General features: G+C 42.8%; 1 protein-coding gene across 1 annotated transcript; it reads right to left on the bottom strand.

The window, feature by feature from the left end:
- Positions 1-530: 530 nt before the first annotated feature.
- Positions 531-14,843, bottom strand: GPSM3 (G protein signaling modulator 3). Its single transcript, XM_075836468.1, has 5 exons — positions 14,771-14,843; positions 10,517-10,742; positions 8,077-8,212; positions 5,869-6,170; positions 531-3,416 (listed from the first exon to the last, which is right to left on the bottom strand). Exons 2-5 carry the CDS (start codon positions 10,604-10,606, stop codon positions 3,270-3,272), a joined length of 675 nt encoding a protein of 224 aa, XP_075692583.1. The 5' UTR covers positions 10,607-10,742; positions 14,771-14,843; the 3' UTR covers positions 531-3,269.
- Between the last annotated feature and the right edge of the window lie 2,492 nt (positions 14,844-17,335).

The raw sequence follows: 17,335 nt of genomic DNA, 5'->3' as shown, positions 1-17,335 counted from the left end.
ACGGAGCCATAATACTGTGCCCATGGCGCCATTCAGTACCCCCTTATGACTCTAATTTTATACGCATATAGCATATAAGGGTCATATGGAGGTTTTTCTGCTGGGTTCCATATGACGGAGGAATTCTCCCATTGAACCAATGCTGTAAATTTCCATAATACGATGCCGTATGGAGGCAGCATACAGCAGCACATGGAATATCGCACCATGGCAAGGAGCCGAAGAGACCCAGAGTGCCTCTGTACGTTCTCTGCTTTGTGCATGATGGCTTACCTGGATAACCAGCCAATCTGTGTGGCTCTTCCCAGTTATAAGGGTATGGTCTTACGTAGCAGTTTCCGTGTGCGGCCGAACAACACCGCTCACTCGCGGTGGCCAATGGTCGCACAATTTTGACAATAATAGCCAGCAAAATCATGCGGTCTTTGGCCACCACAAGTGAGCAGGTTTTTGAACCAATGTGGATGACACTAAGTGGGACCGTGCCCTAATAGAGTTTGCGGAATAACGGAACACACAATTTGATCACGTAACGTATTAAAACTTTTGCATTTATTCATTACATTTTATAGCAGATACAAAACAACACTTTAGAAAGATGACGTCACTTGTTCAGAATTGTTAAAGACAAGTCATTAGCATGTGTACAGCAATTAGTGACATTCATTAAAACAATCACAAAGGATTCAAATGGAAATTCCAACCAGCACCGGCCGTCATGTAACGGTCTATATACTGTGGCTCTGTAAATGGGCCGTTTTATTCATGAAGGGGTTGTTCAGTTTAGACCGCCCCTATCCTATCCCTATTAGGCCATACGGATATATTATAGATGGAGTCCCCCGCTACTAATGAGGAAAGCAGCCCTCCTCCTGGAGACCCAGCTCATCTGTGCTATACATGGATGGCCCATTGATATCAACGAAGAATTACAGCTGAACCAGGGAGGCACCAGCAAGAGGACCTTCACAATCAGCTCATCATCGGTGGACTTGTTTTGTTCTACAAGCCGAAAACCCACGTAAGGGTTTATTCACTATTCACTCACTGCAAAAACTGTGAACACATGGGGTTATTGCCACACTTCTGCCTTGATGGACTGTCCATGGCTGTCAGTAAGGCCCAATTCAGATGAACGTAGACGTCCGTGTGACGGTCGTTAAAACAACAGCCATCACGCAGACTCGTGTATTTCAATGGGGCCGTTGACACGGTCATTGTTTCAACGGTCCATGTGAAGGGTCCGTTGAAAAATAGAATATGTCCTATTTTGTTCAGTTTTCACAGTTCCCTCCATAGACTCAAGTCTATGGGGATCCGTGAAAACAGAAGCCGCACGGGGGCACCTCGGACGTGAAAAACGTCACGTTTTTCACGTCCGAGTTTTCCCACATTCGTGGGAACCTGGCCTAAGTCAGTAGTTGACAGCTATACCAGGTGGTCCGCCACTGGATATGATAGTCAAACAGCTCAGTCCACACCTAGGACAATGGATCATATCATGTCCTTATGAATATTTTCGAGGGAATGAAAACTTGTAGCCTATAGTTATTTGTACTCTACGTACTCGCTGTACTACTGCTCCTGCTTGTACATAGAATACAGCGGGGACGGTCACATGATGAAGAGTCGTATCGTCATCAAAGAAGGCTGTGCAACTAGACTTCCGATCCCCCGGCAGCGCTATAAAAATCTATGAAAATCTCAGAATCCGCGTGACGGGGGACCGGAATGTATATTAGCGACTGTACTCACATACTGCAGTGACTACACAGATAATAATTTCTGGTCCCCACATAACCCCTTTAAGTTGTTTCAAAACCAATAAAATCCAATCTGCAAGAAGAGACGTTTCCACTTAAATTCAGGAGAATCTAATTACTAATACAAGTTATCTCGTAATGTTTTATTAATCAGATTTCACTAAAACTATATATTTAGGTAGAGAACCTCTTTAAGTTATGCGTATTATTGGATAATAAATAACGTTTTCAAAATGAGTCCGGTGTGATCGAACCTCATGAGGAAACCTGACGCATTTCGATCACTTCATTTTTCAACCTACTTAAAGCAATAGTTACGTTTGCTACATGTAACCCTGCTTAGACAGAGATACGCTGATATTTTATGGTGCACTGCATTTTGGGAGATATTTTTTGTCTACATTGACCGGTGTCAACAAATTCCTCTCCCAGCATGAAAAAAGCAAAGCACACTCTGTATACACCGGTAGATTGTTGGGAGATATGAGGCCGACAGAATTGTCAAGTGCACCGTAAACCTACAAAACGAAATCTTTGCACACTATATAGGAGAATTTGGTTAAAAAGTAAGAATCAGTAGTCAATTTAATAATTAGATTTTTTTTTAAAATGTCAAATTTGCTATAATAAGAATATTTCTACTCTAAACTTGTCTCATATTATGGAAATCATATTACAATAGTCTAATATTTTAGGATCCTGAAACAAGTCTGTGCAAAGAAAGGCAGTATACTGTACAGCAGATAAAATGTCCTGTGACCACTTCAGTACATGGAGCTCAATGGCGGCCATACGATGATCACAAGACAGTAATATAAATGGTAGAAAACACCTAGAGCAGGAGCGGACTGACCATTAGGGCAGAGACTATGGCACCATGGCCTAAGGGATCCCAAGCACCTTGGTCAATTATTGCACTCCCTCAAATTCAAGTGCAGGAACAGCAGAGAAAAAAACAGAGTCTAAATTTGGTTAAAGAACAAAACCAAAATGTACAAACTCAAGAATTTTTTTTGCTGCCCTCTAAAATTTCTGCCTTGGGCACATGCCTCATTGGCCTACATGATAAAAAGATCTCTGCTTGGAAGCTGCAAGCCCGTTGCTTTATAAAGTTTCTGAAGAATCGGGTTGTTTCTTCTGTAGACACCAAAGTAGATCTACGAAACTTCCGCTCCAGATGATTCAAGACACATATTGGGCTTCTTCTTAGCTAGTCTTCGCATCCCGGCTCTACCAAATATTTCTTAAAGCAACAGTCTTTATGTGAAATTTTGACCCCCATTGGAGAAAAACATCTTCCCCACCAAGAAAAGTGGTTTAATTCCCTTTTAGCTTCCAAGTCCACTTAGTTCTTACTTTGGTATTTGTCTTCTACAGTGGCCAAAATAATATCATCCACCTCCTGTCCATTAAGAGACAACGTCACAGTGTAGAAGTTGGATACAGCGGGACTAATAATAATCTTTTTGACAAAAGGATGGAGCAAACCCTTCACCTCCTTCCTTCTTAAGAGCACGCGCCCCCCAGTGCCTCGGGCATCTCCACTCTCTGCTCATCCAGGCGATTTCCCTGAAAGCGAAATAAGATCTCAAATAGATCTGCTGCAGCCTGAGGAATCGGGGGAGAGCTGCGTTGGTCATTCATCCGCTGAGACTGTAAAGAAACGGGAATAGCTAAAAATTAACAGTGTATGCTACAACATTTCCTTGACGTATTAATTTTTTATTGCTAATATGCATCTAAAATAACAAAATGAAGCAATCTTACTAATAGTCTTGACTATAAATATATGACCGTTTGGTGTATACAGCTCCCATTCGCACCTATGGGTTTCCATGGTTACAGACCACAAACAAACTATCTGTAGACTGATCCTGCAGTCTTGTGTTACTTCACTCCCCCTGCCACTTGTTCTACTTTTTGTAGGTTATTAAGAAGGGGGAGCAGAAAAGTGACACATGAATGAGACTACAGGGTTTGTTTGTAGTCTGAAACCATTGAGACACATAGGTCTGCATAGGAGCTGTATACTAAAAAATTAGATGGAAAAAATGTACATAACAGGAACCAACTTGCCAGCTTCAATGTGTTATCTGTGATGGCAACATATCAAAGTTGTTCTGTCAGATGGCACCATACGATATTATCACTGCGCCACATGTCGGCCCGAACAAAAGGCAATTCATTTACCATCATGTTCTGACCCTCTGAGACGGAGCATCACAGCACGCTCCACAAATATATAGACATTTTTGTATATTTTTTGAGTGAAAAAAACAAACAAAAATAAAATTTAAAAAAAATCATACGGTATAAAAACGATGATAATAAAATACTATGTTCAATGTAAAGCACAATAACATTACATCCGTCATACCTTCCTCTGTATCCAGCGACCTCCTTTATCCCCTCCCCCACTGACCTCTGATTTGGCTGAGAAATTGGAATTCAGAATGGAAACAATTGTCTTTTCCTGTAGCTCTTCCTGGAAATTGTTTCCATTGCATTTTGCACTAAAATGCTCACCCATGACCTCATTGATAAAAAAAAAATCCACCCGCGAACCCTGTGTAATGTACAGGAACCGCAGCTTCAGGCCATGCAATGTATAATGAATTGACCAGATTATAATATATATATATATATATATATATATATATATATACTGTACTATATAAATTGTATCATTCCGGTGTGGATAAAAGAACAACTCCATGAAGATTCTGCTGCCCGTTACACATCCTTATTTTTTTTTAGGAGGCAGTGATAAGCAGTTGAATGGGCCTAAAAGGTGACAACCAGGATTTAGAGCCAGATAGCTGCTCAGAAAGAAGTTACCACCTTATCTTCAGCACCCTTTTAAGAGTCAATATACAGTAAATTACTCGGCAGGGGGCGATAGTGAGCACATGAGGAAGCTCCTCCCAAGATGAAGAGAGTAGGACATTTATGCTGAGGATATGAGCGACATTATAATGGGATTCAGCAAAACCTACAATTATTCATTAAAAACACTACAATAACAGTCCTGATATATCTTCTATAGGGAATCTGCTTTAAAACGTTAACATTGAGTCATCTATATGTTGGTGGCGGTATTATTATATGAGTTCCTGCATTACTTGTTTTCTCTGGGAAACGTACAGTATATAACGTTTGCCGCCAATGTTAAAAGGGGTTGTCCAGTTTAGAAAATCCATTGTCATACACCCTATTAGGGTAGTCTGAGTCAGGGGGGACCTCTGTTCAGGATCCGCATAATTTGGCCAGAGTGGAGAGCGGTTACATAGAGCGTCTCGCACTCTGGAGGACCTGTTCGGTCCTCCATTACACAGACCACACATTGATATGAATGGACACCGTGTAATGCTTCATTTCCCCTGTGGTGGTGCTGCAGGAAAACAGAACATTTACTGGCCAGTTTCTTCGCAGAGTACGGCTGATCAATACGGCTCCGAGCAGGAAAACCCTTTGTGATCTGGTTATCGACAAGGGACCTTTCTGAGAAGTAAGGGTTGTCTAAAGCTGAGAACCCCTCTATAAGTGCATATATTTCTTATGCTCACCACATCCTGGATTTACTGTGGCTTGAAGGTGCAAAGACTTTGTAGCAACTCCATAATGTCCATGCTGGACGCAGTCCTTTCTAGCCACTCCGCGCTATGTGGAGCTGCCGGTCCTGGGCCACTCATGTGTAATGTGTATCATGGGTAAAACAAATAGTATATTCCTCAGTTTAGCGCATCCTCTACTGACTCCTAGACGCTTTTAGAGAGGAGGTTACTCATTCATCTATGGAGTATCTAGACCTTTGCAAAACCCACCTTTCGAAAGAACAGGGTCCCAAGACCCACAATGAAAAGCAGCTGCTTGTTGCATTGGCCTCAATGGAGAGGTAGCTACGGCCCCTTCAAACAGCAGAGTGCCTAGAGTCGGACCCCCACCGATCTTATATTGATGGCCTATTCTAAGGCTAGGCCATTAATCTTTTAAATCTGGATAACCCTTTAAGTTTTGAAGTGGAATTATATGTTCAGTTTTCTAGTAGCTGGTAAAGTCTATAGATTCAGTAATATAGAATATCATTCAGTAGGGCGGCTCTTACCTGATGGCCTAGGATGGTGTTGTACAGCTCCTCCTGGGCGGGGATTTTGATCGAGGGAGGTTTCTTCCTGCGACTTCGTCCAGTCCAAGATGCCCCCCTCCTGCGCTGAAGTTCTGTGACAATTCCTTTTTCATCGGATGGAAGGGAGAACTGGCGATAATTGCGCACTGAAGAGTGTCTCTTGGGTGGCGGAACCTCATCGGGTAACAGCGCTCTCTGCTCATCCAGTCGCCTGGTCTGTGCAGTGGAGAGAAGCTCAAGAAATTCTTCAGTGTGTAGTGAGAGGACGGAGGCTGAGAGGCCTAGAAGGGAAATGGATTGAAATTAAAGTGCGCTATACATCCAAAATCAGAGGTGGCAGGCCGCTTCCGGGCTCCGGGGCGTAGCTATGGGGGGTGCAGAGATAGTAGTTGCACATGGTCCCTGTAGTCTTAGGGGCCGAAAGTCCCCCTGTCACATAAGAAGTCACCAGAAAAAAGTGCCTCCAAGCTTCAAGTCACACCTCTGCCTGGACTTAAAGGCTATATTTACACGCTTAACAAAAAACGGCTGAAAATACGGAGCTGTTTTCAAGGGAACACAGCTCCTAACTTTCAGCCGTTTTTTAAGCAACTCGCGTTTTTTGCTGCTATTTTTACGGCTGTTTTTGGAGCTGTTTCTCAATGAAAAGCGGCTCCTAAAACATCTCAAGAAGTGGCATGCACTTCTTATTTACGGGGTGTGGGAACGGAACGCTATTTTTCCCATTGAATTCAAAGGGCAGATGTTTGGAGGCACTCAGCCCCCGTATTTTCAGCCGTTTTTCGGAGCGTTTGCGGCGTTTCATCCCAGGAGACCACTGCAGCCTGTGATCACATGGGATGAGGTGTCATCCTTGTAGGTCGGCCCACTGACGTCATCCAGGCCGGCCTTCTGGGATCATGTTTAACCCCATGTGACCGCCGCTACAGCCTGTGATTGGCTGCAGTGGTCACATGGGATGAAACGTCATCCCAGGAGGCCGCGCTGGAGGGAGGAACACAGACTTCTGGGTAAGTATAAGATTTTTTTTTCGGAGTTGCATTTTTTTACACCGGAATCACTGCGAACCCGCCGCACAAAACGCAACAACTGCTATTTGTTGTGGGATTTACCTCCTCATTGAATTCAATGGGGAAAACCCGCAACAAATAAGCAGCGATTACACAAATACAATTGACATGCTGCGGAATTAATTTCCGCACTGAAAGTCAATTTCTGAGCGGTTTTTCCACTCAGTATTTACGCAGCATCTGGATGAGATTTGTTTTATCTCATCCACTTTGCTGCTATTGTATTTGCAGCGGATTTTCCGCAGCGACTTCCGTTGCGGGAAAAAATCACAGTATTTTACGCAACGTGTGAACGGACTCTAAATTTTGATCATTGTCTGTACTGTGTTCATTAAATCCCAGTAAAGCTACTGCCCCTCACTCACCTTCATGCCCTGGCCTGTCCCACAGAATTAGCCGATCGGCTGTAGTACGCTATATGTGCCACCAGATGGTGCTACAACCACACTAATACAATACACCTGCTACCTGCAGACACTAGAATCCGGCAGGACGACCTGCCGTTATGTATCATCATATACTCCCCATATCATTCCCCTTTTTTCAGTTTTTTAGTGCACTATACACAGCAATTCCTCTCGGTATAAATAAAGTATCTGTAAAACAATGAGAGGGATTTCACACCGCTGCCCAGGGACAATATCCAGCTCAATAGGAATCTCATATTATCTATTATCTTATTATGGCGGAAAGAGGAAGAAAACATTCAGCTGAACTTTAGTATCTATAAAGCCGGATGTCTATTAGTGCAGTAAATCACATATATCTGTGGATGAGCCTCACCTGCTTTGTAGATACCAAATGCAAGAAACGTCTATAAAGCACTCAATAATATCTGTTCCTAGGAAAGCTGGGTGACGACTAATATTATCAACGTTACAGCTGACACAGGAGTTGTCCATAGCATTACCCGCTGCTGCGACGTATTCTTGTATTGCTGCCTAACTCGACAGATATGCCGTTCAGGACTCTGAGAAAGCTGTGTCAATTATAATAGCAGCCATATTGGCGGTTACTGGTGGAGTATAATTTTTGCAACGTATATACAATGATACAGCAAGTACCATGCTATACGGGGGGGGGGGGGTATAGACAATATTGATACGTATCCGCTCACCTCTCCTTTCACAGGACGGGGATGGGGGAGCAGATCTCCAGGGTCTTTGTCCGTCCCCTACAATCTCTGTACATGCACTTGCGTTATCTAGAAAAACACTCTCCAGTTCCTCGAATTTCGGGGATCTCGGGGGCGACTGTTGAGAAACAGATGTCAGCAAATCATCAATAGGATTGAATGAAGAATGGGCAAAAGAAGCAAATGCCCCATGGTCCCGATAACGTTTTATGTGGGATGTAAGAAACTTTATTAACATTTTCAAAAATTTATATTTTTTTTTAAATAACCCTAAATAACAAGTAACATCCATAATAAGCACACATCTTAAAGTGGTAGTTCACTTTTATCAGCCCGGCCCCAGCACGTGATTACGTTTATTGTAGCAAATTTTCAACTCGGAGAACAGATATTACGTTCTACAGCTGTGGATGTTTTTGTTTCCGTAGCTACGTCCATGTACACCATGAGTTCAGCTCTCAGGTTGATCAATGGCGGTCACTGTATACTGCTCGTCAGGGGGCGAAGGCGCTTGCCGAAACGCACGTCGGGGTAGGACGCCATTCCAGGGAATCAGACATGACTGGTTAGTAGAGGTTATGTTACTTTTGGGGCGACTGTGGCGAGTTCGCTGTCAGCTTCTGCACTTTAACACTTTATATGTGGCAATACATTGACCATTTCTAAATGGGAGTTGAGCAAGTTCCATGTTACTTGAATTCTATTGTTATCCTCTGTATGCCCACAGGCTGGCCACTGATATACTAGTCTGTCTCTTTTTATTTATATCACTATACATACATCTGAGTAGTTAACATATGTATTGTCGATAGATGGCTCTGTATAGTGTTGATGCCTGACTTTTCCTGGTGTGGCGATCTTATCTGCTCATCAGTGTGGATTCCTTTTTATATATACTGTTAAACAATTTTTGAAGAAATGAAATAAAGTATTTCTTTTTATTGAGCTTCTAGACTCTGTCTTATATCGGTTTTCATATATCTTGTATGAGTACAGCTCTGTGATATATTGGGGTCACTTATAATGTCAAGATAAGATGTAATCATATAAGAGCAGATGTAGTCATATATGAGCAGATGTAGTCATAGATGAGAAGATGTAGTCACATATGAGAAGTTGTAGTCATATATGAGAAGATGTAGTCATATATGAGCAGATGTAGTCATAGATGAGAAGATGTAGTCACATATGAGAAGTTGTAGTCATATATGAGAAGATGTAGTCATATAAGAGCAGATGTAGTCATAGATGAGAAGATGTAGTCATATAAGAGCAGATGTAGTCATAGATGAGAAGATGTAGTCATATAAGAGCAGATGTAGTCATATAAGAGCAGATGTAGTCATAGATGAGAAGATGTAGTCACATATGAGAAGTTGTAGTCATATATGAGAAGATGTAGTCATATATGAGCAGATGTAGTCATAGATGAGAAGATGTAGTCATATAAGAGCAGATGTAGTCATAGATGAGAAGATGTAGTCATATAAGAGCAGATGTAGTCATATAAGAGCAGATGTAGTCATAGATGAGAAGATGTAGTCATATAAGAGCAGATGTAGTCATAGATGAGAAGATGTAGTCATATAAGAGCAGATGTAGTCATATAAGAGCAGATGAAGTCATATATGAGCAGATGTAGTCATAGATGAGAAGATGTAGTCATAGATGAGAAGATGTAGTCATATAAGAGCAGATGTAGTCATATAAGAGCAGATGTAGTCATATATGAGCAGATGTAGTCATAGATGAGAAGATGTAGTCATATATGAGAAGTTGTAGTCATATATGAGAAGATGTAGTCATATATGAGCAGATGTAGTCATAGATGAGAAGATGTAGTCATATAAGAGCAGATGTAGTCATAGATGAGAAGATGTAGTCATATAAGAGCAGATGTAGTCATATAAGAGCAGATGTAGTCATATATGAGCAGATGTAGTCATAGATGAGAAGATGTAGTCATAGATGAGAAGATGTAGTCATATAAGAGCAGATGTAGTCATATAAGAGCAGATGTAGTCATAGATGAGAAGATGTAGTCATATAAGAGCAGATGTAGTCATATAAGAGCAGATGTAGTCATATAAGAGAAGATGTAGTCATATAAGAGCAGATGTAGTCATATAAGAGAAGATGTAGTCATATAAAAGCAGATGTAGTCATAGCTGAGAAGATGTAGTCATATAAGAGCAGATGTAGTCATATAAGAGCAGATGTAGTCATATAAGAGAAGATGTAGTCATATAAGAGAAGTTGTAGTCATATATGAGAAGATATTTTACTGACAATAACGGTGGATGAGAGAACTATCTCACCTCAACCCCGGCAACAGCCACCACAATGTTCAGCTCATACAGATCTAGTGGATGAGGTACAGTTCTTACCTTCCTTCCTTCCCTCCTGCTTTTTGCCTACTCACCTCGGTTTGAGGGTCTCTACGCCCCTCTTCATCTGTAAGAAGCTCAGTCTCTGCCATCTTGGGGTGTTCACTTTCTCCTGTCTCAGTCATTCTTCACAATACCGTCCTGTATCTTCTCTTCTCTACATACAATGTCTTCCCTCTCCTGCAATGTTCTGCAGATGTAGATCCCCTTAATGTTTATTCCTTCCTAATTCTTGGTCTCTCTCACGCAGAAGCTTTCACTCTGTAGAAGAAGTGAAAAGATGAGCTATGGCTCCTGGACCATATGTGACCTTTATGCCTTATGGATACAGGACCACATTAACTGCAATAAACCGGTGATCTAGCCCCGAAGGCTCCATGTTGTTCACCTCAATTTGCCACAGTATTCCCCATATGAAGCAACGCTTCTTAGGAGAATACCGTCCATAATACAGCCACTCCGTGTGGAAAGTCGAGAATTTTAGTTTTTAGCAGGGGCCCATAGAACATTATGGACAACATATTCCATTTAATCAAGAACCCGAATATAAGCTCATGTGCATGAGGCTTTAGACCACATTCAGACATAATACGAATCCATACAGGAGCCATATATACTTTTACCAAGATCAGTATGGGATCATTTCATCTTGGTGGCATTGGGATACACTAACAAGGCCATATGGGAATTATGAGTCCATATATCGACACTGAAGCACCTACAAGTCCTTGTGGATAATATAGTAAGGGATACTAATAGCAGAAATTTAGCGAAAAACATGCAGAAGTCGGTGCAGATCTAACTGAGGTTGACCCAGTGCTAGGACATATTTAGAAGCCAAGAAAAGGGACATTTCCTGAGGGCCCTAAGGCTGAAGGGGCCACATTTACCTTCCCACATAGATGTTTGAGCCAAGCAGTGGAGGCCTACCTGAAGCTATAAATGGAGACTATCTTCAACTGTGGAAATATATTTTTACACTAAGCCAATACAAGTATCTGTGGAAGATGAAATTCCAAAATTGGTTGAATCTGAAGACCTGTTTTTGGAGTAAAGTTCTTCTGAAATGGAATATGACAATCACATCAAGTATTGGTAGATATCAATCAATCTGATAATAAGAAGTACTTCATATCGTGGATGCAATCCATCCGTACTGGCCCTCCACTCTGCTGGTGGCACCGGAAGTAGCTCAGCAGGGGTGGGGTTTGGTCTGAGAATGGGTGTATCCTCATTTGTCATAGGTCGGTTTCCATTGATATCTATATTTGGAGTTCAGTTTTATGTGTATGGACTTTGTAACATTCGGTGGCAGACTTCCTCATGTTGGGCAATCTATTACCCAACGACTTTCTGCGATGATCAGTGTTTTGTTTACAGCAGGTCTCATCCTACGTCCTTGGCCAGTTCAGAGTCTGCTGATTCATTATGGCTGGTGACTAAGTGGATGGCACTGTGCGGATTCACAGCTGTATGGGTCAAGTGTGAAAAGTCATGTGCGTAATGATGAAAGTTGTTCTTGTGGCTTATAGTAAAGAAAGCCTGAATAATCCAAAAACAGCAAAAAACAAACCACAAACTATATCAAGTACAAAGAGACCCGTGTCATCTTCCCCACAGGACACACAGTGACCTACAAACCATTTATGGACCAGCAAAAGTTGATATCCCTGCAATCTTATTAATGAATCATTCCTGCTTAATAAGAGGTGAATGGATTAAAACACGTAACATTTTCGCACAGTTAACGATTTATTTTGTTTATTGGGTGATTTGTTGGTGTGCCCCAGTAGAGGAGCAACATTAGTTAAAATGGGAGGTTTAGATGTCCGATATCCACCGTCGGTCTCATCACAGGCACTGGATAGTGTAGCGCTCCCCATGCTTTGCGCTGTAGCTCTGCTTTTTCAGATTGGCTGCTGTATGTAAGCACAAGCCCACCGCAAGCTCAACAGGAAGCCAATGCAGAGAGTGGGAAGAAATATTATACACTACAAGCAACCAAACCACCAGTGTGAAAATGAAGATTATCAGATAACCGTTGCACTTAGACTGAGCGGAAAGAGCCTCAATAAGTGGAGAATTAACAAGCAAGTACTAATGAGAACCAATGAAACATTTCCATGTGAACAATATTTTGTGGCAGGGATACTGTGCTGGTGAAGGGTTCCCGTTGACATTGCCGGCTGTGGTGCCAAATGTCTGTTATATGATCCTGGCCCAGGTGCCAAGTAACAAATATGGTTCATAGCCCGGCACATCGTTTCAGAAATCCAATGACACCCCTGGTGAGGTTGGTGCACGTCAGAATGATCAGCTGTCAAATGCTGGGGAACCACATTTTTGGGTCTAGAAGTCACATGCAGCTCCCAAAAAACAGATTTAGACCTCATGCACACATCCTTCACCGTTTTCACGTTTAAAACAGATCCGTGTGTCCGTTGTGACATCCGTGTGGTTTCCGTTGTCACGCCACATCCGTTCCATTGTTCCGTTTTAAACGGTCAGTTAAAATCCATCTTGTGCGTTGAATGCAGGGAACTTTGGCGCACCCTGCCGTCGCTTGGCAACGGATCCGTGAAAAACGGACGACACACGGATGCCTTCTGTATGCCGTCCGTTGTTTTGACGGACCCGCAGGCTTCAATGGGCGAGAAGGACACTGAACAACGGACAGAAGTAGGACATGTTCTACTTTTGACAGAACGGACGCACGGAACAGATAAAACAACAGAAGTGCGCATGGCCCCATAGAAATGAATGTGTCAGGGTGCTATCCATTAAAAAAACTGATAGCACCCTGAAGAAAATAACTGAAGTTGGCATGAGGCATCAATATTTGATCGGTGTGGGTCTGACTCCCAGCACCCCTGCCGATCAGCTGAAAGAAGCGGTTGTGGCACTCGCTTGAATATAAGCTGCAGTCACAACCTTATGTACAGCGCCGTGCCCCTTTATTTAGCTCATCGCCGGGAATCGGACCCCTACCGATCAAATATTGATGGCCTGTTAGGGAAAACTCCTTTAAATCATATGTTAAATTTTTCAACTAATTTAACAGAATTTGGTTGCCCACAGATATTACATAATCACCATACAACCGACTCACAAGAACCCTCTGAACTAAGCAGTGAGACTGGTGATGGCCTCATGTCGCCCCATGTGCTAATGTTCCCTCTGCTGACAAATTATTTCATTAATGCTACTTTTTGGAATATGTAATTCCCTCTAATATCTACGTCATCTGCATCATTCCTGCTCATCGGGGATGGAGCGTCCAAAATACGTCGGCGGTCTACTCACCTAATGCTAGAACTACTTTTTTTGATCCCTCCTCTCCAACTCCGCCACCATAAGCAATAGACAGACCATGGGTGTCCTAAATACACCTCTGAACTTATATCAAGGGTTTTCTATTCCCGGGCTTCCGAAAATAGTGCAGATGGGGTGTCACTGTCAAACTCCTGGAAGTCAGGGTGGGCTGACAGAGATCTGGTCCCCTGGACCATAAAAACTTGGTTTAGTGATGTCACTTCCTGTGAGCTCATTAAACCAACCGAACGTCAAAATTTATCATAGGCCTGGAAACTGGTCTACCCCACCGTCACATGGAGGTCCTTCAAGAACACAGTTTCCCTTCATCTGCAAGGGATGGAAAAGGGTCTGCAGCCCCCCGGCTAATGTAACCCAGATTGTTGCCCCATTAGTCAGTCCGCCCCTGGTCTTAAATACAGATCATTAGTTGGTATTGCAGATCTAGACGGGGAGCGGTTATTTTTTCTCATTTTTAGAGGAAATACACTTATAGCTTTGGTTTCATGCAAATATATATTTTGCTAATGATAGAAATAAGTTTCAGCAACTTTGAGTATAACGGCCACAGAGTCAGCGGTGACGGCCACAACAACCGAAGGCGAGTACCCGGGCATTAGTGACGTTGTGTTATAAGCCCTGGCACTACCCACAGGGCAGGTTCTACACGTCCAACATCTAATTCGATTCCTACGGATATATATATATAAACCTTCCAAGTATTTTAAGTCCACAGCCAATGTCCCGTCTACTCCAGTAAACCATTGCGTCAATGAATACTCTAACTAACCAGCGTCTGATATGATCTCAGGGTCAGTAGGCTGGTGATGTAGATGAGGTTTTTGTGTTTCCTGAGCCCGGTGGCCTCTACGTCTGACCCCGGGGTCTCTATATCTACAGATAAGAACATCGGTTATATCTGCGGTTATGTGGGATACAGTATATAGTCGCCGGGTAGCTCTCGGCTTTCCGCTCACCTCTTTATGTGCATCGCCCAAGCCAGGAGCGGTCTCCCCGTGTCTCTGCTTCTTACTGAGCTGTCACTTCCCCTCAACGCCTCTTCTTCCGTTCATTCTCTTCCCCTTTTCTTCCTGTCTTCCTCTCTCTGCTTCTCTTTCTCTCTAAAATCTGTCATTAACCCCCCCCCCCACCACCCCCTCATTCCAGCTTTGCTGTCAAGTCTACATATAGACCCGTCCTATTATATTAACCCCTTAACCCCATATGTGTCCACCCAACTTTATACCGACCTCAACTCTGCTCGGCAATGTCAGTGGCTCCTCTGGTCCGGCAGTCTCTGGGTGTATGAGGTCTCTTGCAGCCTGCCTGTCTCTCTGGCTGTCTGAGGTTTTCTTGTACAATGAATCAGCCACTTCCTGTGTAGTCTGCACAGGGTCCTATATACAATAGGTGTGTATGTCTCTGCGGGCTTATTCCCACACAGGGCCCTATATACAATAGGTGTGTATGTCTCTGCGGGCTTATTCCCACACAGGGCCCTATATACAATAGGTGTGTATGTCTCTGCGGGCTTATTCCCACACAGGGCCCTATATACAATAGGTGTGTATGTCTCTGCGGGCTTATTCCCACACACTTTTACACAGTCACAACATACACACAATGCCATTTGTCATTATTTTGAAAGGCTGAGGCCACTTGTCCATCCAAGTTTACTGACCAAACTAGAATTGCTCTACTTGTACTTACTGATTGATTCCCACATCCGCTACATTACTACATACGCAATTATAAAAACAAAAACTTAAAATGCAAACTGGGATTTTATCAAATATTCTGAAAAGTGAGGTAAGCTGCAATATAGGTGACCACCAGATGGTGGCGCTGCAGCTCTGTGTGTGTTTATTGTGTTATTATCCTTTTTTATATTTTGGAGTTTTTATTAGGGTGATTTGTAACTAACACAAAATTGATAAAAGATCCATAGAAGGTTCGGGAAGGTTTTCTTTTCCTCATTTCTATCGACTTTGTTTTCCATAGGGAAATATTGAGGTCCCGATAATCCAGACATTTTGCCAAAATTCACACCCGACTAAATGTCACCTTGTTGCACCAGCCTAAAAGCGGGCAAAGATGCGCCCTAATGAGTACGTAGACGTTATACAGTGGCACAAATATATGTTCAAACCTGGCAATTTATGCCATCGCCGCGCTCCAGTAGAAGGGCTGATACTCACAACCAGCCCTTCGCAGTACCAGCCGCTTGGTGGAGGAAGATAGCGGCAGGGACAGACTCGGGAGGGGGGATTTCGGAAAGGCTTTATGCCAATTTTATGGCGTAGAAATGTTGCAAATTATGGCGCGCACAATATTTGCATTATAATTCGTGGCAAGAAAAGTGGGCGAGGTTTATCGGGAGGGGCGGGGCCTCTATAAACGGACAAATGTAACATTCACAAATTGTCGTAAGCTTTTTTCTGGCGCACAAACAGCCAAAGAAGCGCCAAATTTATTGAGAGGTGTGCGTCTCGTAATAAATTTGGTGCATTGTACTTCAGCGCACTTTCGTTTAAGATTGGAGTATGAAACGCCGGTATTAGTAAATGCCCGCCATTGGGGCAGATTTACTATTCTAGCCTAAGTTAAGCCTTTTTTTGGGTGCAAATCAACGTGAACAAATTTATTATTGATTTGCGCACAAAAAAACAGATGTGTTCGTCTCATTGGACACTTTTCATAAAGGGGAGTGGCTTAAAGTGTGCGGATGTGCAGCAAAATTTTTGCGCAAAAAAAACTGACATAAACTAAGCCGCCCAAGTGGTTGTATAAGGAAGAGAAAAGTGTCTAGGAAGATGCGTCAAATTTATCATATCGAGTGCACCACTGTGATGAATTTGGCGCATCTTCAGACTGCCCGGTCTAAGTTTACGCTGTCTAAATATTAGACAGTATTAGTACATCTGTCCTATTATGTTTTTGTTTTTTTCCATTGTACATTATGGAAGGAGAAGGGGTGACCAAACAGCCAGATCAAAGTGAATGTGGGCCCTTAAATGATGAGAGGGCCCAATGTCTACTCACCATCGCCTTTACCTATAAGGTTTGTCTATCCATATTGTCATGGGGCCCCCAAGCTCTATGGGCCCTAGCATCTGCCCAGGTATTCCCACCTCAGGTAGTGATGATATATATCTAGGATATGCCATCACTTGCAGATATAACTGCTGGGACCCCCCACAATCATTAGAACGGAAGCCCCACTGGCATTTTCTCTGCACAACATAATACACCCCCCCCCATAGAAGTCTACCGTGCACCGTATGCCTCCGATGAGATATCTTCCGCTAGAAGCATTGCCTACATTTCCCCTGTCTACACGGTATATGGATCGTTCCTTTTGAAGCCTCTGCAATCCAAGCCATCCAGTCCCCACCAAACGAACATCACATCTCAACAACCCTAGACGAGACCACCCACCACCCTGATCAAATTACTATCAAACTAGATGTCTACATATGGAATCACTTTCTCCATTAATAGCAACTTTCCTGTCAGTTATTTCCAAAAATGACCCATCGTCC

Source organism: Rhinoderma darwinii, chromosome 8 (assembly GCF_050947455.1).
Source record: "Rhinoderma darwinii isolate aRhiDar2 chromosome 8, aRhiDar2.hap1, whole genome shotgun sequence".
NCBI classification, from domain to species: domain Eukaryota; kingdom Metazoa; phylum Chordata; class Amphibia; order Anura; family Rhinodermatidae; genus Rhinoderma; species Rhinoderma darwinii.
The sequence above is the reverse complement of the archived record's forward strand: the minus strand, read 5'-3'. Positions and strand labels throughout refer to the sequence as shown.

What these genes read in the sequence shown, in the direction of transcription:
- GPSM3 (XM_075836468.1), bottom strand. Translation starts at nt 10,606, where the DNA reads ATGACTGAGACAGGAGAAAGTGAACACCCCAAGATGGCAGAGACTGAG. An exon ending in GTAGAGACCCTCAAACCGAG is followed by an intron (nt 8,213 to 10,516) that starts GTGAGTAGGCAA and finishes GTTTCTCAACAG; the next exon opens with TCGCCCCCGAGATCCCCGAA. An exon ending in CCCGTCCTGTGAAAGGAGAG is followed by an intron (nt 6,171 to 8,076) that starts GTGAGCGGATAC and finishes TTTCCCTTCTAG; the next exon opens with GCCTCTCAGCCTCCGTCCTC.